The sequence below is a fragment of the Piliocolobus tephrosceles genome, chromosome 14, assembly GCF_002776525.5.
Source record: "Piliocolobus tephrosceles isolate RC106 chromosome 14, ASM277652v3, whole genome shotgun sequence".
NCBI lineage: Eukaryota > Metazoa > Chordata > Mammalia > Primates > Cercopithecidae > Piliocolobus > Piliocolobus tephrosceles.
Window position 1 is genome coordinate 4,548,040 of NC_045447.1, and position 24,708 is coordinate 4,572,747.

Consider the following 24,708-nt stretch of genomic DNA (forward strand, 5'->3'; position numbering starts at 1 on the left):
GAAATACATTAGTTTTTTGGCTGAGCCGAGTGGCTCACGCCTATAATCCCAGCACTTTGGGAAGCTGAGGTGGGCAGATGCTTGAGGTCAGCAGTTCGAGACCAGCCTGGCCAACATGGTGAAACCCTGTCTCTACTAAAAATACTAAAATTAGTCAGGCATGGTGGCACGTGCCTATAATCCCAGCTACTCAGTAGGCTGAGGCGGGAGAATCACTTGAACCCAGGAGGTGGAGGTTGCAGTGAGTTGAGATGGCACCACTGCACTCCAGCCCAGGTGATAGAGTGAGACTCTGTCAGAAAGAAGGAGAGAAAGAGAGAAAGAGAGAGAGAGCGAGAGCGAGAGAGAGCAAGAGAGAGAGAGAGAGGAGAGAGCTAGTAGTTTTTTAATGGGTTCCTTAGGATTTTATATATACAAGATCTTGTTATCTGCAAATAGAAATATTTTTACTTCTTCTTTTTCAATCTGGGTGCCTTTTATTACTTTTGCTGCCTAATTGCTGCCCTGGCTAAGATCTCTAATGTAATGTTGGGTAGAAGGGGTAAGAATGGATATCCTTCTCTTATTCCTGATCTTGGGGGGAAATCAGTCATCCTTCTTCCTTGAAGTATGACATTTGCTGTGGGTTTTTGTAGATACTCTTCAGCACTTTGAGGAAGTTCCCTTCTTCCAAGTTTGTTAAGTGTTTGTTGAGGCCTTTTTTTTTTTTTTTTTTTTTAATCATTAAAGATGTTGGATTCTGTTAAATGCTTCTTATGCATCTACTGGAATGGTTATGTGGTTTTTGTCCTGTACTCTGTTGATATAGTGTATTTTATTGTTTGGTTTTCATACATTAAACCAACCTTGCATTCCTAGGATAAATTCCAGTTGGCCATGGTATTTTGTTTTGTTTTGTGTTGTTTTGTGTTTTTGAGACAGAGTGAGACTCTATCGCCCAGGCTGGAGTGCAGTGGTGTGTTGTTGGCTTACTGCAACCTTTGCTTCCTGGATTCAAGCAAATTCTCCTGCCTCACTCTCCTGTGTAGCTGGGATTACAGGCATGTGCCACCACACCCAGTTGATTTTTGAATTTTTAGTAGAGATGGGATTTCATCATGTTGCCAAGGTCTGGTCTTGAACTGCTGACCTCAAGTGACCCTCCTGCCTTGGCCTTCCAAAGTGCTGGGATTACAGGCATGAGCCACCACATCCTGTCTGGCGATGATGTATCACCCCTTTTATATGTTGCTGGATTCAGTTTGCTATTGTTTTGCTGAGGGTATTTGCATGTGTGTACCTAACTGTTACTATTTTTCCCCAATTGTGTCAAGGGATCTGTCAAACACCTATTGATACTATTTTCTGAATATGCACACACATCAGATAAACCACCTAATGCCTCTAAGTGCCATTTCCCTCCCCTGGAGGACTTCCTGCTGCCTTCAGATCTTCCACTCCCTTTCAGACTGGCCACTGCATGGTCTAAGCTGTCACTCCAGTGCCTTCTTCACGCCTCCCTGCCTGGAGCCATGGCTTTTATTCTTTCTGGGTTTATTTTCCTTCTTTTGTCACAGTGTGTTCTCTGGCCATTTACTGCAAAGGAGTATGTGAGAAGTACATGTTTTGTGTTCATAAATGTCTGAAAAAGCCTTCATTCTTTTCTTACACTTGATTGATGGCTTGATAGGATCTAGAATTGTGTGTTTGAAAACATCCATCAGACATTTGAAGAATTTGCTCCATGTCTTCCAGCCTCCAGCAATGTGGTCCCCTGTTGATGGCCCTCCTGGCCACCCAGTGTTGTGTCCTGGCCACCCAGTTTCCCATGGTGTGGCCTTGATGCAGGCCTCTGTCCAGACCCAGGGCTTGGTGGGCACTCTTGGGCCCTTCCATATGAATGCGTGATTTTCAATCTGAGGACTCTTCTTGGATTGTTGCTTTGACATTTTCCTCGACTCCATTTTTCTCTGTCTTTTCTTTCTGGAACCCCCGTAAAATGGATGTTGGACTTTCAAGATGGACCTTCTAATTTTCTTATTTTTTTTCCACTCCTGATTTCTGTTTTGTAGTCTTTTTCTTTTAGCCTAATCACTGTATGATGGTCCCAGCCTTATCTGGCCCTTCTGTTGAATTGTAAATGTTGACTATCATATCTCATTTAAAGACCTCTTTCTTCATCTTAGATTCCTTTTTCATAGCACTGTCGTTCACTCTGATATGGTTTGGTTGTCTCCCTACCCAAATCTCACCTTGAATCATAATAATCCCCAAGTGCCAAGGGTGGGACCAGGTGGAGATAATTGAATCATGGAGTGGTTTCCCCCATACTGTTCTTGTGGTAGTGAATAAGTCTCAGGAGATCTGATGGTTTTATAGAGAGAGTTCCCCTGCACATGCTCTCTCTCTTTCCTGCTGCCATGTAAGACGTGACTTTGCTCCTCATTTGCCTTCCACCGTGATTGTGAGGCCTCCCCAGTCGTGTGGAACTGTGAGTCCATTAAACCTCTTTCCTGTATAAATTACCCAGTCTTGGGTATGTCTTTATTAGCAGTGTGAGAACACACTAATACACCATCTTCTTGTATTCCTGATGTTCTTGTTGTGGTTTGTGGTTATTTATTTATTTATTTATTTATTTATTTATTTATTTATTTATTTATGAGACAGAGTGTCACTCTTGTTGCTCAGGCTGGAGTGCAATGGTGCAATCTTGGCTCACTGCAACCCTCGCCTCCCAGGTTCAAGAGATTCTCGTGTCTCAGCCTCCTGAGTAGCTGGGATTACAGCCACATAGCTGGGATTACAGCCACGTGCCACCAAACCTGGCTAATTTTTTGTATTTTTAGTAGAGATGGGGTTTCACCATATTGGCCAGGCTGGTTTCGAACTTCTGACCTCAGGTGATCCGCCTGCCTTGGCCTCCCAAAGTGCTGGGATTACAGGCGTGAGCCACTGCGCCCAGCCTGTGGTTTAATTTAATTTAATTAATTAATTTATTTATTTTGAGATGGAGTCTCGCTCTGTCTCCCAGACTGGAGTGCAGTGGCGCGATCTCGGCTCACCGTAAGCTCCACCTCCCGGGTTCACGTCATTCTCCTGCCTCAGCTTCCCGAATAGCTGGGGCTACAGGTGCCTGCCACCATGCCCGGCTAATTTTTTGTATTTTTCATAGAGACGAGGTTTCACCGTGTTAGCCAGGATGGTCTCGATCTCCTGACCTCGTGATCTGCCTGCCTCAGCCTCCCAAAGTGCTGGGATTACAAGTGTGAACCACCGTGTCTGACCCTGTGGTTTTATTTTTATGAGAGAGTGAGCAGCAGTCTGATTGGAGGCTTGGAGGGGAGGACTGGAGAGCCTCTCAGGAAGGTTGGGTGGCAAACCCTTCTCTTTTAGAGGGACCCTGGTGTCAGCATCTCAAGCCTTCACTGGGCCTCTCAGTGTCTCACAGAAGAGTCTCCAATCTGCTATGGGGGGTGGGGGGATGGCAGTCCACTCTCCCCACCTCTGGAGCCTCTCAGGACCCACCTCTCCAGGGGAAGATCCTTCCATACATGAGCAAGCACATCACCCCCTGGAGAGGAACCTGGGGTAGCTCTGAAGATTCAGGAGGAGGCAGGAGGGGCACACTGGCTTGTCTTGCTCAGTCTCCCTCTCCTCCAGCCCCAGCTAAGGCTCACCGCTCCTCCATCTACTCTGCATCCTCCAGGGTTGGTTGGAATCTCCCATCCTCTGCTGTTGCCTCTGCCTATTCTCTCATCTTTGTGGGTTATACGTTTTGCTTCCCTCCCTCCCTCGCTCTCTTCCTCCATCCATTCCTTCTTCCTTCTTCCCCTTTTGCTGTTATTTTGTGGGATCTGGGGAAGGAGAGTCTTGAATGGCAGTGACCTGTTCACTGTGTGTAACTCGAGACCCTGTGTCCACTCTGTCCTCAGGGTCCTACAACGAGGAGGACCATCTCGAGCCGGTGACCCTGGGTGGAGGTGCTGGCCCACCATGGGTCATGGGGAACCAAGTCCCCACCCAGTTCTGGCTGATGCCAAAGCTTCTCTCTCTGCCTTCCAGAACATGCCCAACGTCCGTGATCACGATGCCTCTGTCTACCTCCGCCTCCAAGGGGATGCCTTGTCTGTGGGTGGCTATGAGGCCAACCCCATCTTTTGGGAGGAGGTAAGATGCCAGGGCCCTGGGATAATGGGAGGGAGTCAGGGCTGCATCTCAGCATTGAGAGGGCTTCTTTCAGGAAGACCACCCTCCTGAAGCTCCTCAGAGGAACACCTGAGAAGTGGCAGGTCCCCTGGCCCCACCAAGCTCAAAGCCATCTTGCTCTTACCCTGAGGGTCCTGGCAGGCAGTCAAATCCAGAACTGGGGCAGCTGGAGGGCTTTGCCTCAAAACATCAACAGTGAAGGGCTGCACAGTGCGCAGTGATGACTTGTGTGCTCAGAAGGGCATGAGAGCACACAAGTCCCATATCCTTCAGCAAATGACACTGCCCTCCCAGCCAGCTGCTGTAGCAACATCTCCCCTGGCCTGGGCTGTTCCCTGGGCAGCTTCTGGGGTTAGGGCAGCCCTGCAGCCCTGTTCTATGTGTGTACGCATTTAGTCCACACATGAAATTACTGAGTGGCTACTTTGGGCTAAAAACTGCTTTAATTTCTGGAGAAAGAGGGAAACCAAGATGAAAGTCCCTGACTTTTGATCCCTGTATTTTGGTGGGGAGACATACAATAAACAAACAAACGGCTGGGCAAGATGACTCACACTTGTAGTCCCAGCACTACAGGAGGCTGAGGCGGGTGGATCACTTGAGGTCAGGAGTCTGAGGCCAGCTTGGCCAATATGGTGGAATCCCGTCTCTACTAAAAATACAAAAATTAGCCAGGAGTCGTGGCGGGCACCTGTAGTCCCAGCTACTTGGGAGGCCTGAGTTCAAGAGTCACTTGAACCCAGGTGATGGAGGTTGCAGTGAGCCGAGATCGCACCACTACGCTGCAGCCTGGGCGACAGAGTGAGACTCTGTTACAAACAAACAAACAAGGAATGAAATTCTGGAAGGTGATCATGCACTGAATAAAATTAGCAGGTTAAGGATCAGCCTAGAGAGACTAGAGCAGAAGGATATCCTCTAGATGAGTGGTCAGGGTGGGGTTTTTAGGGAGGGGACATCCAAGCAGGGCCCTGTACCGAAGACAACAAACCAGTGTAGCAGGTCTGGGCAAAGAACTACCCCACTGAGGGGTGAAGGCCTTGAGCTCAAACAAGCTTGCTCTTCCCAAAGAGCTGCGGGAAGGTCAGGGTGGCGGGCCCAGTGGTAGAGATAGGCAGGCTGGTACACGCAGGACTTTGGGGCCATCATGAGCCGCGGGGGGCCAGAAGAGGGTTGTGAGCAGGGAAGGGGCATGGTGGGATCTAGGGGAGTGTGCTGAGGGAGGCTGGGGAATAGGGTGACCAGCCAGAGGCCACTGCAACCATCAAGGGCCGAGTGGGTGGAAGCCTGGGCTGGGGTGGGGAGGGGGAGCAGACAGGCCTTGCTGATGGGTTGGTGGGTAGGGGAGACAAACTGCCAGGATGTGTGGGTGACCACCAGCCCTCTAACGCATCTGATTCAGCAGAGGCTGGCCTGGCAGCCATCACAAGGCAGGTTTTGCATGGGGACGCATGGCCTTCTTGGGGATAAAGGAGACTGCCCCTGCCCTGCCTTGGCAGGTGTCAGACAAGTTTGCCTTCGGCCTCTTTGACCTGGACTGGGAGGTGTTCACCCAGCACATTGAAGGTGCCATCAACCGGGTCCCCGTGCTGGAGAAGACAGGAATCAAGTCCACGGTCTGTGGCCCTGGTGAGTGAGAGCCTCGGAGCTGGGGTGGGTGTCCGTGGGTCTTTTCGTCTGACGACTATTGGTAGTGATGCCCCTTGAGGCCAGCCTGTGTCCCACAGGGGACCCAGGGCTGTCCCCGGGCCCTCTGGCTGCATGACTCCAGCAGCCTTGGGTGCTAAGGGTGGCCTTTATTCCTCAATACGGGTGAGAGGCCTGGGCTTCCCGAGGGCCATCATCTGCCCCAAGCACAAGGCCAGGGCCTCCTCCTGCCTCAAGTGTGGCTCGTCCTGGCTTCCCCACCTGGGCTTCTTCATCCCTAGACTCGACTTTTCCCTGGAATTCTGTGTTTTCATCTGTAAAATGGGAATAGCGGGCCGCATCCCAGCACCCTGTGAGGCTGAGTGAGGAATGGAAGGGCTGAGACCTTCCCTGATGCAAGGCTTATACAGCTGTGAGTCCCAGTTCTGCCTCCAGCCTCAGCCCCCACCGCTCCCAGAGAGCACTGCCCTGGCCAGGACCCCATGCTGCTGGCCTCCCCACTGCTCTTGGCGGCTTGCACCCGGAGGCCAGCTCAGCGGGGGAAGGCTCTAGTGCCAAGATTCCCCTAACTCTGGCCCTCCTCGCTGGCCCCAGGAGAACTGAGTTGGAGGAGGCGGGAGCAAAAAGGTGGGCTCAGCTCCCAGATGCCCCACGTGGGTCATTCGCAGCGCAGCGCAGCCCTGCCCCACCCTGCTGGCCTGGGGAGCCCGGAAGGCTCTGCCCCAGGGGGCGGGTGTGGGGCTGAGGCTGCTTGCCTGGGCCCTGGCAAAGGTGCACTCTCTGGAAGGCAGGAGGGGCTGGAGCTGGCCTTGGCACCCTGGTATTTATAGCCACAGGACTTTGAGCCAGATGTCCCCAAGCTGAGTGTGGGGCAGCCCGGGAGCTACCAGTGACCCCAGAGCACCAACGTTCCTTCATGAGGGCATTCATTCTACATTAAGTGGTACCTCGTTTGTGCCAGAGGCAGGCCCACTCAGGCCAGCGCCCTCCTTCTGGCAGGAGAGACCCAATGCAAGTCACTGACCACAGCCCGTGGGTGGGTGCTCTGACAGGAGGCATGGAGTGGCTGGGTGGCCACAGCCTGAGGACACAGACGGGCGGCCAGGAGCGGGGGCAGCCCAGCCCGGCCCTGGAGGGCGAGTCGGTGCTGGGCCTGCCGCGGATACGTGATCTGGGCAGGGGAGCACCAGATGGGCACAGAGATTCCCCCACATCGGGGTTCCTGCAGAATCACACGGGTGTTCCCCACTGCTTCCTGGTAGGGGGAGCTCTGGCCCTGCTTCAGGGCTGGGAGAGAGGTTCAGAGAGACACAGTGTTGCCCCCAGGGAAACTTCGTGTCAGAAGCCTGGTGAGTCCCTCTGTGCCTTGAGTGAAGGGCACAGGAGTGGGTGCCCTCTGGAGTAGGTGCATCTGTGAGATGGTGATGGAGCACCGACTTGGCAGGGTGGCCTAGGAACGAGAAGCCACAGGGCGGTGCAGGGCATGGGTTGGGCCCAGCAGCTGTAGAGAGCATTTGAGTAGAGTGGGGCGGCACGAAGCGGGGAGCCCAGGGACTTCCACAGGCCATGCAGGGAGCGGACGACGACCTTAAAGACAGGGAAGAGTCCTAACACAGAAGGGCTATGGCCCACTGGCGAGTCCAGCCCCCTCTGTCCTGGCACGCTCAGCATTGGCTCAGCCGCCGGCAGGGGCTACTTTCATGGATTTGGCTCCATGCGAAGTGCAGCCCCAGGGAGAAGCAGATGGAGCCCCAGGGGCCGGGGCAGCGTGCAGGGTGGGAGCACACGACCGTGACTCACTGCCCCCACCCCTGCAACCCCCCCAGCTTGCGTGGGTCTGGCAGCGAGAAACACAGGCCCGGAAGAATCCCAGGAGCACAGATAACCCCAGGCGTCTCTCTGTCTCTCTCTCTCTTTCTCTTCCTCTGTCTCGTTTTAATTAGCCTGGGGAGCTGGTACTCCCCACGAGGCCCTATTCTGGGGAAGATGTGCAGGCGAGGACATCTTGGATCTGTTCTGTCGGCTGGATGGGAAACTGGTGGGGAATCAGCATTTCTCCTTGCCAGGCATGGCCAATGGCCTTTGGCCTCCAGAAAATAGCAGGGAAGTCCCAGGCCCTCGTGACTTAGGGAGCGCCCCAGAGGGCAGGCAGAGCTCTCATTCCAGGATGGTGGAGCTCACCAAGGTCAGGGTGGGAGCCGCAGGCCTGGCCCCTGGCCAGGCTGCCTGGAGGTCCCATGCGTCCTCGGGTTGCTCAACCCGCCTGAGTCATTTGTGAAACATCCAAAAGACCCTTGTTCCCTGCAGCTGCCCCCCTGCTAGCTCTTGTTAGCGCTCCCCGCAGATGCCCTGTGAGGTTGTTCAGAGCTTCTTTCCTGCCCGCCCTGGGCCGGGAAATAGTTCAAGCCCTCCCAAAGTGCTCCCTGGGCCATCCCCAAACCCAGCCCAGGTTACCTCCCCCACCCCCTTTTTTAAAAGGTCTCTCTGTGTTACCCAGGCTGGAGTGCAGTGGTGCGACTGTGGCTCCCTGCAGCCTCGACATCCTGGGCTCAAGCCATCCATCCTCCCTTCTCTACCTCCCGAGTAGCTGGAATTACAGGCTCGCTCCACCACATCCGGATGATTTTTTGATTTTTTTGTAGAGATCCCGTCTCGCTATGTTGCTCAGGCTGGTCCTGAACTGGGCTCCAGACATCCGCCTGCCTTGGCCTCCCAAAGTACTGGGATTATGGGCGTGAGCCACTGTACCCAGCCTCAGCTCACTCTTTCTGCCTCATCATAATCTTCTCTGGAGTCTTCCTTGTCTCTCACCCAGATGGCTGCTCTGGCCTCTGCCCTCTGCCCTGATAACCCAGGCCCTCCACCTAGGGCCCTGCCCCTCATGCCTGCCTCCTCCACCCTCCCCTGCAGTGGCCCTGCCACCTTCTGCCCCTTCAAGGAGCTCTGCCTCTCCTGGCCAGGCTCTCAGCCTAGGCTCCCCGTGGCTCTCTGCCCCCTCAGCTCCTAACGTGGGGGCCCTAATCGTCCTCCAGGGAGCGGGACGGCGCTTGCTCCTGGTCTGCATGAAGAGGATGGCCCCCCAGACTTTGCTGCCCTGGGGTCCCTCAGACCAGGGCCGGCTGCTTCCTCATCTAGAATCTAACACGGGGTAGTACTAGGGCGCCAACAGCAGCAGCTGGCACATCAGTGACGCGTGGCCCTCAGTTTCTCGTATTTTCTTTACCAGAACGTCTGTTTTTTGCTTATTTAAATATTTGCTCCCTCCCTCCGTCAGCTCCTCGACGGCTGGGACATGTCCTGCTCAGCACTGCCTCCCAGGGCCAGGCCGAGGACATGAATGTCTGTGGGCTGGTGGGCACACAGCCCTCTGAAGGAGCTTCTGCTATCCCACTTTTATAGACGAGGACACTAAGCCTTGCTCAGAGAGACAAAGTGACTCGTCCAACGCCGCACAGCTAGGAAGGAGTGAAGCAGGGTTTGAATCCAGGACTGTGGCCACAGAGAGCCAGGGTTCCTGTCCCACCGTGTCCTGGCCTCTGTCTGAGGCTCAGCGGTGACCGCTGGAGCAGGACATTGGTCTCCTCCCTCGCAGAACTTCAGATCCTTTGTTGGCTCAACAGACATTTATCAAGCACCTGCCCTTGCTGGGCTCTGACCCTGTGCTAGGCCGGGGGATGTGCAGTGAGAAAACTGGTCCCTGCCCTCTCAAGGTCCAGTGGGCAGGAGTGACAAGTCTCTGGCAGGGACACAGCAGGACGCTGGTGCAGTGGGGGAGCCGCGGCGTGGTCTCCAGGGTCAGAGAAGGGCTCCTTGTCAGCAGGACAAAGGTCACAAGACACAGCGGGACCCCACCAGGCAGAACCTAACCAGGTTGCCGTCAGCTGGTTCTGGCAGAACACACGGAGGGGCTCAGAGAACAAGGGCAGGAGCCAGCGGGGAGGCCCCCATGAGGAAGTGGCACTGAGCAGGACCTAGAGGAGGGAGAGGGTTTGGGTGGAGGGGCACCTGCAGACCCCTGCTTGATCACTGCTCTCTGGGAAGACCCCACCCCAAGAGTGCGTGCACTGCAAGGGACTCTAGGCCTCTCTCTCCCTTTCAGAATCCTTCACGCCCGACCACAAGCCCCTGATGGGGGAGGCACCTGAGCTCCGAGGGTTCTTCCTGGGCTGCGGCTTCAACAGCGCAGGTGAGTCCGGGCAGCAGTCCTCCTGGCCCCCGAGAGGGCGGTCCTGCCATTCCCAGAGCTCTGGGGGCGGTGCGCACAGGAGCACTGTGGCTGCCGACAGTGGTGGGGACAGGAGAGGCTGGGGAGTCCAGCCCCTTCTGCTCCCCAGAGAGTGCACCTTTGCCAGGGTCCAGTCCAGCAGCAGTCCAGTCGGGAGGCGTGCAGCACCCCAGGTTTGGGGAGAGCGGGGCTTGGAGTGTCTGTGCTGTCCGTGGAGATGGGGGCATGGGATTGGACATGGGTGGGGGACCCTGGGGGGCAGACCGCAGCCCTGCACTTCTCTTCCTGCCAGGAATGATGCTGGGTGGTGGCTGTGGACAGGAGCTGGCCCACTGGATCATCCATGGGCGCCCGGAGAAGGACATGCATGGCTATGACATCAGGTAAGTGTCCACTGGGACCTAAGGGCAGGGCCCGCCACTCAGGAGAGGTGGGGTGGGGTAAACAGCGAGGGCTACTTAGAAAGGAGCCTTCCCTGAAATCCAAGTGGCTTCCTGGAAGAGGCAGCAGCAAGGGAGGAAGGCCACCAGCAGAAGGTGGGCAGTGCTGAGGGGGTGGCTGGGGGGCAGGTCCACGCCCCTTTACAGCTTCCAAGATCTCTCGTCCCAGGGTCCTGCCTGAGCCCCTGGACAGCTCTGAAGTCATCAGTGGGATGGCATCATCCCCTCACAGATGGGGAGACCGAGGCCTGGGGGCAGGAGGGAGCAGGGCTGAGCTGGGAAAATTGTGCTGACTGTGTGTGCTGCAGCTTGCACCCAGGCAGCGCTGGCTGTCCCGTTCAATCGTACACTGACAAAGTGGCCAGGAATGAGACCCGGTGCAAGCCACTTCCTCATCTATAACGCAGGATGGTGGGGAGGGGCTGCAGAGTTTTCAGGAGCAGGGAGGACATTTGTGCTGGTGAGGCGCCTGGCATGGGGTCCGCGCACGGGAACGCTAAGTCATCCCCAGCTGAGGCATGGACTGCGGTGCTGACAGCCAGAGCCAGTGACGGCAGCCTATCCCGATGGCCTTCTGCCAGTCACGGCCATCTCTTGCAGAGCACAGGACAGTGGTGCAGGTGCTCCCCAGCAAGGAGAGAGGCTCTTCCTGTGTCTCATCCCCATGGCAGTGGCCTCTCCGACCCACACAGCAGGGCCTGTGGCCCGGGCCGCACCCCATGCATTGAGGGGTGGCGAAGCAGGGCCGCTTGGAGGGAGGCCGGCCTCCAGGTCTCTCCAGCCCACTCTGCTCCCAGCTGCTGCTGGTGGACGGCCTCCCTGGGGAGGCAGTAGGTGGGGTGGGCTCTGGAGGGAGAAGGCCTGGCTCAGCTCAGTGTGCCCCTCACCTCTGCTGACCCAGGCCTTTCTGGCCTGAAGAGGACATTATACCCACTGTCAGGGGGAATGTCTGACCCCATGGAGACAGACAGTTACACTGAGGTCCCCCCGTTGCCACCCCTCCATGGCGCCTGACACAGTGAAGCCTCCTCTGGCTGACTCAGAGCCCAGCTGGGCCTGTGCCCCTGCACTCTCCCAAGAGAGGAATGTTCCGGAAATGATAAAGCTGTAAAGGACTTCAAGGAAGGGCCAGTTCAGGTTCGCCCTGCTACAAACAGCAAAATGGAAGTGACTTGCCTGAAGTCACCCGACTTTTGAGCCAGAGCCAGGTAGGGATCCAGGTCCCTCCCCAGGCGGGACAGTCCTCATGCCCTGGCCTCCCTTGGGGACTCCAGCTCTGGAACCCGACCAGCCAGGGTTCCACGGAGTGGCACTGTGTGGCCTCTCTGTGCTTCCGTGTCCTTGGCTGCAAAATGGATCTGCCCAGCCTGCCCAGCTCCTGACCCGGGGCCTAGTCCCGCACTCAGCAGGCAGGATGTTTGCTCATGGGCTGGCAGAGGCCCTGAGGTGGCCCCTGGCAAGTTGGGGACAGACCTGGGCCTCCCAGGGTCAGCTATCTTCCTTCTATCACTGGGACTTTGGCGGGAATATGCCATGGGCTGCTCTGGGGCTGGGGGCCAAGGGGACAGGTGGGGAGCCCTGAGAGGTGGAGTACAGCAGGGGGAGGAGCACCCAGCCTGTTGGTCCCAGACCCCTGCCAAGCAGCCTGGCTGCTGGCACCCAGGACACATAGGCTAATGCCATCCTCAGCCCAGCTGTTACCGATGTGGGGCTTCCAAACCCCTTCAGGGTGCCAGAGTAGATGGCTGCCCCCAGCAGGACCAGCCGCCGGCCCCCAGGGGCTGTAGCACTCATGTGATGCTCTGCTACCTCGGGCCTGTGCCCGGGGACAGACACAAGACACAGACCCTCGGGAGAGAGACACAGCAAGGAGAGGAAGGAGGTGCCTGAGAGAGTCGTTGAAAGACCCAGAAAAGAAAGTGAACCGAGCGCGCCGGCACCAGAACGGAGCTTTCCCCTGCCCAGAGACTCCTGATTGCTCCCCTCAGGCCAGAGCACGCCTGGGTCGTCCTTCATGTTACACATGGGAGACACGCACAGTGAGGGGGCATCCCGGGAGACCAGGCAGCCAGAGCCCTCCCTGGGTCCAGGGCCTGTCTGGGCTCCAGGCTGCACATGAGGGTCCCAGGGCTGGCCGGGTACCAGGCAGCTTCCAGGCCGTGGCAGCCTGCGCGTGAGTTCCTTTTGAGGTCAGATAAAAGGCAATCACCCCAGCCCCACATCTGTCAGCTGCATGGCCCTTGGTCAGTCCCTCCTCTTCTCTGAGCCTCAGTTTCGCCATCTGGAAAATGGGTACAATGTACCACCCTCTTGGAGTGCACTTGAGGCTCATGTGTGTGGACGCTTGGCCCAGTACCCCACAGAGGCAGAGCCAGAGTGTAGGCTGGGCTGTGTTTTCAGGGAAATTCCTTGGGGCCCGGGTGAGCCAGGGAACAGTAGCTCTTTATTTACGTGAAGAGGGTGGCCCGGGCCCTCCTGGTCCCTCTGCCCACTTGCTCATAGGCAGAATTGGCAGCTGGGCCCCTGTATGTCACTCGCTGCACCTGCCGCCCAACGTGCACCTCACTGCTGCCCCCAGGAATCCTCCCAGACCCTCACGGGCTCCATCACTCCCTCCTTCAGCTCCTGGTCAGCGTAGCCCGGCACAGGTGTGGGCTGGCTTTGCCGAGGCCTGGCAGTGTGACCATGAACACCTGTGAGACCCTTCCGAGCCTCAGTTTCCCTCTCACGTGAGAGAGTTAACCTTGGGTCCCGTGCAGAAGGCAGCTCTACGGACAGAGAGGGATTTCCTCCCGCAGCAGCACTCAGCTCTGGGCCTGCACTGGAGCTGGGGGGTGGGGGTGGGGGGGTCATGAGCAACAGCAGCTGTTAATGATAATATCATTAATAATAATCCTCACATTTGCACCTGTCCTCTCCACCCGTCCAGATCAGAAAATCCTGCTTGCTAGAATTACGTGCAGACTAAGAATCAGCTCTGACAGGTGCCACTGAGGACAGAAACGCCTCTGATGTGGTGCCTGAGGCAGGGCTTGAGTGATGAATGAGGTTCAGCAGGTGGAGCACGAGGGGGAGGCGGGGCCCTGGGAAAGCCGGGAGCTGAGAGGGAGGTTTGTGCGTGGGAGGCGGCTGCAGGGCCCTGATGTGGCTGGGCCCAGGTCTCACTCCAGCCAGCAGCTCCACACTGTCTGATTCGGGAGTGGTGGCTGGTCCAGGGAACAAGCCGTGGGGCACTGGCTGCTCTGCCCACTCAGGGGCAGCAGAGGCCTAGGCCACAGGTGTGGCCACAGAGCTCCATGAGAAATAGCGTGGGGCCCGCCGGGCTGGCGCTGGACACCAGCAGGGGCTGCAGTGGCTGCACACGGTCCCCAGCCTCGAAGGAACAAACTCAAAACTATCGCAGCCGCATCCTCTGGTCCCAGGGGCTGGATTCTGCAGCTGCTCCCCAGACACAGCTGGGATTCGCCCCAGAGACTCTGCACCTCTTGGGTCCCTGGTCCGACCCACAGACGAGGCCCAGCTTTGGAATCACGGACTTGGGGGGCCTGATGGGACAAGCGGCCACCCTTGCCCCCACTCCCCTGCTGGCGGGTGGAAAGGGGGGTCCCTTGCCGAGGAGGGGGACACTGGTGTTGTGATGCATTACCAGGCTAAACTTTGAAGACCCTTTATATGGACCCTGCCCAGAGCATTCCGGGGATCTAAGCCCATCCCTCCCAGGGGCTGCTCCCTCCGCAGTCATAGGGTGGGGTGCCACGGCTCCCCAGCACTGGAACCTACGCAGCAGACAGCAATGCGTGGAGAGTGAGGCTGGAGCCCCATGCCCCCGTGGGGGATGAGAGCCTCGGCTGGACCCTCTGTCCGCAGTGCCCACTCACTGAGGGCCAGCGGGGTGGGGTGACTCTGGGGGAGAAAGCCAGGCTCACCCAGGTGTGGGGCGAATGGAGAGTCTGGGGCCCGCTCAATGCTGAGCCACAAAGGGGACTCTGGTGGAGGGGTCCGGGGTCCAGGCTTGCCCTGGGTCCTAGGCCAGCCCTTCCCTGACGGGCCATCCCCAAAGCAGTGACCCATGCCCTTGTCTGCGGCAGGCGCTTCCATCACTCGCTCACGGACCACCGCCGCTGGATCCGAGAGCGAAGCCATGAGTCCTACGCCAAGAACTACTCCGTTGTCTTCCCCCACGATGAGCCGCTGGCCGGGCGCAACATGAGGAGAGACCCACTGCACGAGGTAACGCTCTACAGCTCCTGCTGGGGGCCGGCAGCTAGGGTCTGGGATGTCCTCAGGGCAGCAGGATGACAGAAAATGCAAGGCATACCCCAACCGCAGGTCAGGCGCAGTGACAAGGTATCTGTCATTTCCCAGGTAGTAACCCGGCATCCCCATGTGTTGGGTGCAGTGCTCAGGGCCAGGGACATTAGGGAATAAAGTGGAAATGGCTTCCGTTCTAGTGGAGAAGCAGGAACACGCACCCAGGAACCGCCCCCCGCCAACTGCTGGCAGCAACGCCAACAGGGCAGGGGTCCTGGGGGGCGGGGTCTTGTGGGTATATGCAGCCATATGTGGGGGGAAGCAGCCAGAACACGGCATACTCGGGAGAGGGGCTCCTGCTTGCAGAGGCTCTTCTACCCTGGTGAGCTCCAACTCATTCAGTGAAACCCACTGTCAGGTGCCCCTGTCTCAGGTCTGCCCCTGCGCCCTCCCCTGGGTCCCCAAAGACCCAGGAGCTCCTTCCCTGCGCTCCCAGGCCCTGTCTCCATTCCTTCCCTCTCCCTGGCCATCTCGTGCTGGACGCTTTGCTTGCTGGGGTACAGGGGCTATGTCCTAGGCACTCTGGTTCCTGAGCACTGGGGTGATTGGCGCATGATTATTGAACAGATGGATAGGCGGGGAGGCAAGAGGGCAGGCTCAGGGAGCAGGTGGCGTTTAAACTGGAGAAGGGGCCTCCCTCGCCTGAGACTCCAGTGTCTGGCCCCATGAGAGATCCCAGTATTAGCTGCACCTTCTGGGGAGAGGCCCAGAGTGGTCAGAGGGCTGGCTCCCAGACTGCCCTGGCCCTTTGGTCTGGCTTGGTGGACCAGCTATGATCTGAGGCCACACACGGCCCTGGGGTCTCCCTAGCATGCCCCCGGGCCTATAATCAGTAATCACCCCCTTGCCAGTCCCGACAGTTCAGAAGCCGCCCTGGGTGAATGCAGGGTTTGTTCCCCTTGCAGTCAGCTCAAACAAATTCCTCAGAACTGAGCAGCTCTACCAAAGAAACTTGGCAAGGGCTGAAGCACGCCCCTGCCCCTCAGGGAAATCTTCGTTCACCCACGCCTCGACTTCCCTTCTTAGTTAGCAGCCTTCTTGCGACACTTGACAGCCGCTTGTTTTCTTTCTTTCTTTTATAAAGAGGGGAGCCTGCCCTCTTTTAATGGGCTCTTGAGATGAACAGTTTCCCTCCTTGGAAAGGTGGCCCATGGGATGTCCCCATTGTTCACTGAGGGGTGGGTGGATTTTCTGCCCTCAATTGCTGCCCCCTCGGAATCCCAGGCGGGCAGGGAGGACATGTCCATGTCACATGAATGCGGTGGCCTTGGGCGTGCCTCCTCCTCAGGACCTCGGGGGTGGAGGGGAGAGTAGGCGCCATTGGGACAGGCCCTCAGCTGCCCATCTGGAACCAGATGCGGCCCCCGAGGCCCTCTCAGCCCTGGGCTTGGGTCCTCATTCCAGTCAGTGGGGGTGGCCCCTGGGTAGGGGCCCTTCCAAACCCGAGAGTGGATATTCTTTTTTTTTTTTTTCCCAAACCAAATTTATTTTTAAAGAAATCTCCCACTCTGTCTCTCTAGTGTGTTCATTGCATTCGTTGTTGTGATTAAGTAGGCAGATCTTAAAATGAGCCATTTTAACTGCTCTAAAGTGTACCATTCAGTGGTATTAAGTGCATTTGCAGTGCTGTGCAACCGTTCCCACTATCCAGTTCCAGAACATGCTCATCACCCCACAGGGAAACACCATCCGCCGTAAACAGCCCTTCCTCATCTCCCTCCCGCCAGCCCTGGCAACCACTAAGCTGCTTTCGGTCTCTGTGGATTTGCCTGTTCAGGTCACTTCATATGCAGGGAATCATCCAGTACGTGACCTTTTGTGTCTGGCTTCATTCCTTGAGCATGTTTTCAAGGTTCATCCATGTCATAAAACATGTCCAAATTTCGTTGCTTTTTATGGCTGAATAATAGTCCACGGTGTAGGCAGACCATGCTTTCTTGATTCACTCATCAGCTGAGGGCCACGTGAGTTCTCTCCCCTGTTTGGTGGTTGTGCATAGAGCTCAGTGAACATGTGTGAACAGAATTTGTTTGCAACCCTCCTCTCGGTTCTCTTGTGCGTACTTGGGAGTGGAACTGCTGGGTTGTATGGTGCATCTTTCCGCTAGGGCAGCTACAGCGAAAGGCCACGGTGGGGAGGCTTCAACAGACCTTTTTTTCTCACATTTCTGGAGACTAGGAGGTCCAAGATCAAGGTGTCGGCCGATGGGTTCCTGGAGAGGGCTCTCCTGGCTCGTAGTCGGCCACCTTCTCACTGTCCTCATGCAGCGGGGAGAGGACCCTGGCGTCGCTTCCTCCTCCTATAAGGGCTCCAGCTGGATGGGAATAGGACCCATCCTGATGATTTCACTTAACCTAAAGAGTCCATCTCCAAATACAGTCACGTCGGGGTTAGGGCTTTGACATGTGAATTTATGTGGGGATGTGATTCCGTCCTGAGCAGATGGTAATTCTACCGAGGAGGGTTCTCAGGGCAAGGGCAGATCAGGGCAGGTGGTAATTCTACAGATAAGGGTTATCAGGGCCGGGGCAGATGGGGCAGGTGCTATTCTATAGATGGGGGTTCTCAGGACGAGGGCAGACGAGGCAGGTGGTAATTCTATGCATTAGGGGTTCTCAGGGTGAGGCAGTGAGGGTAGCTGCAAACACTGAGCTGGGGACCTGGTTCTAAGAGTCAGGGCCTCCTTGCTCTCCGCACCCTTGGGTGTAAAGTCGCGGATGTGGCACTCTGCCCTGTGCAGGGGTATCGGGCCCTTTGTGACGGGTGCCTGTTCCCCATTCCTGCTCAGGAACTCCTTGGACAAGGCTGCGTGTTCCAGGAGCGGCATGGCTGGGAGCGACCGGGATGGTTTCATCCCCAAGGCCCAGCTCCGGTGAGTAGCGCCTGCTGGACTGTGCTGCTGGGAGGACCTGCCCTGTCAACCCCCTTGCCCCTCCACGTACCCCGTCCTTGCCCCTCCATGGACCCCGCCTCCCCAGGTGGCTCCACTGTCGTGAGCAGTTATTCTGCACACGGGAAGCCAAGCCCCACCGACCTGCCCCCAAGGCTCGGTGCATTCTTTGTGCCATTCACACAGACCCCACTCCTCGTCCACCACCGCCAGGCCTTCCGTGGCCTAAGTGGTAAGGGCTGTGGGCAGAGCAGAAGGGGTATCCCGCGGTGGGGAGACAGCAGTAAGACTCCCTCAGGTTGCAGGAGGAATGGAGCGTCTTCTCCTAATTCTGTGCATCTATTTTTGGCCACTCCGACTGTTGGTTTATGTCCGTAGGAGGGCAGGCAGTGGGAGGGTTGATGCACCCAGAGTGCTCCATTTCCCAATGGAGGTTTCACAGTGGCCTGGACTCTGGGCGTCCTCTGGGGCCTCCCACGGACCTGGGTCCTGAGAGACAGGAACAAAGGCAGTCCTGCTGTGAAACCTGGGACCCAGGCACTCGGGAGCAGGCGATGCGAGGCCTTAAGGCCAGCTGAGGGGTAGCATTTGATCCAGATTTACAGGAATCAAAATCCCCTTCCCAGGGCTGCGTCTCAGTAGTCCCCTCTGATGCACCCACTTTCCATCCCCATGGCAACCCACAGCCCAGGACAGGTTCCAGAGCTCCAGGGCATCTGGAGGGGACACGGGAGCCAGAGCTGGCTAATGGGGCCTCGGCTCTGGGGTCAGAGCCTTGCCGGTCATCGTCTCTTCTCCTGCTGGCCCCTGGGGACATGCAGTCCTCATGAACCCTGCGGGGAGGAGGGGTCTGGGCAGACCCTTTCTTAAAGTGCAGCCCACTGTGTTCCAGTCAGATCTGGCCCTGGAAGCCCCTCTCCCCTGTCCTTGGGTGAGGAGAGGAGAGTCAGGAACACACCCCAGGTCCCAAGATGGGCAGATTTTGCACCCCACCCCGGGAGCCAGCCTGGGTGTCCAGGACACCTTGGCAGGGCTGCAGTGGGCGGGATGTCCTTGCTGGGGAGGGAGGGGACTCCACACGGAGATGCCAGCAAAGCCTTACTCCTTTACAACCTCACACTGGCTCCCACCTGTGTATGAAGAGGAGGTGAGGCTTGGGCGGGCGGGCAGGGCTGGCGGCCCTGGGAGGCAAGAATTGCCTACACCTGCATTCACAGCTGTGCCGTGCCAGCAGTTAGGAGGGCAGGTGGGGGGTTTTCTGCAGGAGCAGAGGCCAGGGAGGGGCATGGGGCTGTGGGGTGTCTGAGAGAGAGGCAGATCCCAGGGAGGCCAGGGCCATGGCAGAGAAGCTGGACTCTGGAGCCCACGCACCTGCCTGGCTTCATGCCACTGCCCCGTCTGGGACTTGTCTGTGCCCTTGGGCGAGATGTAACTTCTCTGTGCCTCAGTTTCCTCATCTGTAGAAAGGGGCACCCCTGGTAGGAGCATAAGGCACTTCCCGCAGGGCCTGGCCCAGAGCAGGAGCTCCAGGGAGCAGCCCTGGCTGGGGTCCTGAGTAACGACTTCTCCCTGTCATTCCCCACCTTGGGTGCATCCAGCTTCTCCTCCAGCCTCCTGGGCCCTGGCTGGGCTCTCAGACCCACCAGGCAACACTGCTGCCTCCTTTGTGCTGCTGTTTTGCCTGGACCTCACAGGAGCCCCCTGCCCGTGTCCACAAGGCTCTCCGAGGGCAGGGCCAGGCCTGACTCCATCACAGCCCCAGCGGGACCCCGCTCTGGGGAGGGAAGCCAGGAAGGACCAGAGAGGGAGGCTGAGGACCACATCTTTTCTTCCCAGGTCCTCGAGTACGACTACTACGGGGCTTACGGGAGCCGCGCGCACGAGGACTACGCCTACCGCAAGCTGCTGGCGGACGAGTACACCTTCGACTTCCCGCCCCACCACGACACGGTGCGTAGCTGGGGTCCACCGTGGGGTCCGTCTCTCTCCCTGTCCCTCAGATGAGCCTCCCATCGCATAGGCCCTAGTCTGGCCCTGCAGGGGCTCCCCTCCCCCAGGAGTCTTTTCAGGCTCGGCATTCATGCTTTTTTCGGCTGACTCCATTTTGAGGAGGAATCATGCGTTTTCCTCTCCCACCTCCTCCCTCTGTACCGAGATTTTGCCAGCAGCCAGGCCTGAGCGGAAGTGGTGCCGCTGGGGATGGGGTGAGGTGGGGGCTGAGACTACGGGCTGGGGCCCGGCGGGGCTGCACCGCTCTGAGCCTCCCCCTCCCGCTCTCCGGAGCTGCTCTGAGGCTGGCATGAGATGTGGTGGGGGAAGGGGTTTCTCCTTCCGGGAAGCCAGCGCAGAGCAGAGCCAGGACAAGGTGACTGGAGGCTCCTGGGCATCAGGCCCCGTATGGGCCCCTCCAAGAGACAAGCAGAGGGAACCAGAGCCGAGAGGGCCGTGGCCTGGAGTCTGCTTGCTGTTCCTGTTGCTCCAAAGTGGGCAGGCGAGGCTGGTCACAAGGGACAGCTGGCAGCCTGTCGCCCCTGCCTGGGGACCTGGCTCCCACGTGCAGGGGGTGGAGGTGAGGAGTCTTGGGGGTCTTCTCCCCTGCAGCAGCCTGCACCACACAGGGGCATTCTCCCTGGCAGCTGTCCCAGAAGGAGCGAGGCCAGCCGTGTGGTAAAGCGCTCACAGGTGGAGCACCCCAGGGAGACGCGTGACATCTCACCGCAAATCTGACATAAGAGCAGAGCCCAGGCCTGAGCCCAGAGTCTCAGAGCCCAGGGACAGCTTAGGAGGCATCCATGACGGGCGTTCCTTCCTGGGGTCTCTGGGACAGTCACAAGCCTGGCTTCAGTAGGGTCTGACCCCGGGGGTTGCCCGTTGTCAGGGCCCAGCTTGTGTTCGTGCTTTGCTGTCAGTGCCTTGACATGCTTCATGGTCTTTGAACAAGGGCCCCACTGGGTCCCGCACTGGGTTTTGTAGCCAGTCCTGAAGGGAAGAAACCGTTCATTTCCACCATCTCCCCCAAAGCTTGCTCTAGTGGCAGAACATCTGTTCAAGGCGTTGGAAGAGGGGGCTCCTGCAGGAAGGAGGAGGCGTGTGTGTCATGAAACGCCCGAGCAGCAGGGTCGGCTCAGTGCCCGAGTCCCTTGTCGCTGCCTCCCGGCGAGTGCTCGGGGCTCCGTCTGGCACCTCCGCACCCACAGCTTCTAAAGCCTGTGGGACTCTGGCCCTCGAGGATGTGGGAGCTCGGGGGAGATGCCAACTTGGCTTTGTGGCTTCATCCAGCCTCCGCAAACATGCCTGAAGCCGTCCTGAAGCACGAAACACGTGCTTGTTCTTGGCTGGCAGCTTCCCCGGCCCGCTATAGGAGCCCAGTGCGGGAGACTGCTGAGGGTTTTGGTCTGTAGCCCTGGCGGCATCAGCAAAGGTACAGCAGAAACCGACAAAGGGGAGCCATGTCCTGAAGGACAGTGGTGCCTGCCGGGGCTGGAGAAGCTATGGAGAGCTCAGGAGGCAGACGGTCCCAGTGATGTGCTGGTAACAGCTTAACAACCAGCTCTCTGGGGCAGAGGGGAGGAAGCTGGCTCCGCAGCGTTGGCCAATTTCCCTAATGTAAATACTTTCTCCGTGGCTGATTTCAATCCAGTCCGCCAACGAGGCATCACTGAGTGCGGACCTGGGCAGGGTTCTGCGTGACCAGCTCTCAGGGTCAGTGCACCCCTGCACAGCCTGGCTGGACCGTAGCTCTGCCACTGCCCGGCTGTGCCAGCACCCCTGGCCTCCCTGAGTGCATGAGGGGTAATATGAGTTCCCTTGTGGAAACGCATAGGGAGTTTGGGAGGACATGAAACAGCTTCCCGACACACGGCAACCGTTCAGGAAGCTGTGGTTATTGCTGTCATGGTTATTTTTTTCCCGTAATAACAATGAGGTGGGCACATCTGCTCAGCAGTGGGGGGCGTGTTGAGCCCTGAAGGGGAAGACCAATTAGAAAATACAGTGAAGAATAGAAGACTCTGCAAACCTCACCCAGGCATTTGTAAATCTGGGGAAGGAAATAGGGAGTGATGGGGTGTGTGTGTGTGTGTATTTTTTAAAAAAACAGCTTTATCGAGATCTAATTCACATACTATATAATTTATTCATTTAAAGGGTACAACTCAATGTTTTTTAGTGAGTTCACAGGGTTGTGCAAGCATCACCACGATCTAGTTTTAGAATGTTTTAATCTCCCAGCAAAAAAAGATACCCCATACCCCGCCCTATCCCTAACCCAGGACAACCCTACTCTACTTTCTGTCTCTGTAGATATATCTAGTTTGTATATTTCACACAAGTAGAATCATAAAATATGTGTCCTTTTGTGATCAACTTCTTCCGCTTAGTGTGATAGTCTCAAGGCACATCCATGTTGTAGTGTTGTGTCAGCATTTCATTCCTCTTTTTTTTGAGATGGAGTCTTGCTCTGTTGCCCAGGCTGGAGTGCAGTGGTGTGCTCTCGGCTCACTGCAACCTCCACCTCCCAGGTTCAAGCAATTCTCCTGCCTCAGCCTCCCAAGTAGCTGGGATTACAGGCACCTGCCACCACGCCCAACTAATTTTTGTATTTTTAGGAGAGATGGGGTTTTGCCGTTTTGGCCAGGCTGGTCTCGAACTCCTGACCTCAGGTGATCCACCTGCCTTGGCCTCCCAAAGTGCTGGGATTACAGGCATGAGCCACCAGGCCCGGCCACTTCATTCCTTTTTATCCCAATTATATTCCATTGTATGGACCCATCATATTTTACTTATCCATTGATCCGTTGGTGGACGTCGGAGTTGTTTTCACTTTTGAATTCCTATGAGCAGTGCTGCTGTGAACATCCATGTACCAGGTGTTGTGTGCATGTATGTTATCATTTCTCATGAGTGTGTAACTAGGCCTGGGTCAACTGGTATCCCTGTTTAACATTTTGAGGGAACGCCAACTGTTCTCCAAAGTGACTGTACCACATTACATTCCCCACCACAGTGCAAGAGGGTTCTGGTGTCTCCACATCCTCACCAACACTCATTATTATCTGACTTTTTGATTCTAGCCATCCTGGTGGGTGTGAAATGGCATTTCATTATGGTTTTGGTTTGCATTTCTGGAACAACTGATGATGTTGAGCACATTTTCATGGGCCTTGCATACATTGTCCACTTGCATACATTCTGTGGAGAAATGTCTGTTCAGATCCTTTGTCCCTTTTAAAATTGGGTTATTTGTCTTGCTCCTCCTCCTCCTTTTTTTCCTCTCCTCCTCCTCCTCCTCCTCCTCCTCCTCCTCCTCCTCCTCCTCCTTCTCCTCCTCCTCCTTCTTCTTCTTATTCTTCTTATTAGAGATGAAGTTTCACTCTTGTTGCCCAGGCTGGAGTGCAATGACGTGATCTCGGCTCACTGCAACCTCCGCCTCCCAGGTTCAAGCAGTGCTGCCGCCTCAGCCTCCCGAGTAGCTGGGATCACAGGCGTGCGCCACCATGCCCAGCTAATTTTGTATTTTTAGTAGAGATGGGGTTTCACCATGTTGGCCAGGCTGGTCTTGAACTCCTGACCTCAGGTGATCTGCCTGCCTCGGCCTCCAACACAGGCGTGAGCCACCGCGCCCGACTGTCTTTTTATTATTGAGTTGCAAATGGTTTTATATAGTTTAGATACGAGTCCCTTATCAGATCTGTAAAGTGCACACACTCTCCGCATCCTGTGGTTGTCCTGTCTCTTCCTTGGTGGCATTGTTTCCAGCTTTTAAAATGTTGATGCTGTCCAGTTCATCTCTGTATTTTTCTTTTGTCACTTGTGGTTTTGGTATCATGTCTAAGAACCTAACCGAAGGTAAAAAAACATTTATGTTTTCTTCTGAGAGTTTTATAGTCTTTGCTTTTATACTTACATCTAGGGTCCGTGAAAATTAATTTTTGTGCATGGCGTGAGGTCGGGTCCAGCCACATTCTTTTGCATGTGGCTACCCAGTTGGCCCAGCACTAGTTGTTGAAAAGATTGCTCTCCCCTTGGAATTGTCTTGGCATCCCTAGTTGGCACCCCTAGTTGAAAATCAATTGACTGTAAAGATGAGGGCTTATTGCTGGACTCTCAGTCCTATTCCACTGATCTGTAGGTCTATTCTTATTTAGTACCTCACTATCTTGATTACGTAGCTTTGTATTTTAATAGCAAGTTTGGAATCAAGAAGTGTGAATTCTGCAACTTTATTTTTCCTTTTCAATATTGTTTTGAGTATTCTTGGCCCCTTTGACTCTCCATATGAATTTTAGGATTGGCTAGTCAATTTCTGCAAAGAAACCAGCTGAGAATTTTGATAGGAACTGTGTTAGGTCTGTAGATCCGTTTGGGGTTTATTGTCATTTCAACAATAGTAAGTCTTTTGTTTCATGAACATGGGATGTCTTTCCACTTATTTAGGTCTTCTTTCATTTATTCAAAAAAATTTAGGTTTTAGAATATAAGTTTTGGACTTTTTTTTTTTTTTGAGACGGAGTCTTGCTCTGTCGCCCAGGCTGGAGTACAGTGGCTGGATCTCAGCTCACTGCAAGCTCCGCCTCCCAGGTTTATGCCATTCTCCTGCCTCAGCCTCCGGAGTAGCTGGGACTACAGACGCCCGCCACCTCGCCCGGCTAGTTTTTTGTATTTTTTAGTAGAGACGGGGTTTCACCGTGTTAGCCAGGATGGTCTCGATCTCCTGACCTCGTGATCCGCCCGTCTCGGCCTCCCAAAGTGCTGGGATTACAGGCTTGAGCCACTGCGCCCGGCCAAGTTTTGGACTTTTAAATTAAATTTATTCCTAAGCATTTTATTATCTTGATGATATTATAAATAGAATGTTTTAAAACTTCCTTTTGAGATTGTTCATTGCTAATACAGAAATACAATAGTTTTTTGTATGTTTTTATATATTGACCTTCTGTCCTGCAACCTTGTTGAACTATTTTATTAGTTCTAGCAGTTTTTTTTTTTTTTTTTTTTTTTTTTTTTTT

At 55.9% G+C, this 24,708-nt stretch overlaps 1 protein-coding gene across 1 annotated transcript in view; it reads left to right on the top strand.

The window, feature by feature from the left end:
- Nucleotides 1–24,708, top strand: part of SARDH (sarcosine dehydrogenase) — an 80,564-nt gene that overhangs the window by 14,817 nt on the left and 41,039 nt on the right. Inside the window, exons 8-14 of the mRNA XM_023189019.1 lie at nucleotides 4,045–4,149; nucleotides 5,688–5,817; nucleotides 9,935–10,021; nucleotides 10,353–10,443; nucleotides 14,589–14,730; nucleotides 17,600–17,683; nucleotides 19,538–19,651. Coding sequence (XP_023044787.1) covers nucleotides 4,045–4,149; nucleotides 5,688–5,817; nucleotides 9,935–10,021; nucleotides 10,353–10,443; nucleotides 14,589–14,730; nucleotides 17,600–17,683; nucleotides 19,538–19,651 — 753 coding nt within the window. The remainder of the gene's footprint in view (nucleotides 1–4,044; nucleotides 4,150–5,687; nucleotides 5,818–9,934; nucleotides 10,022–10,352; nucleotides 10,444–14,588; nucleotides 14,731–17,599; nucleotides 17,684–19,537; nucleotides 19,652–24,708) is intronic.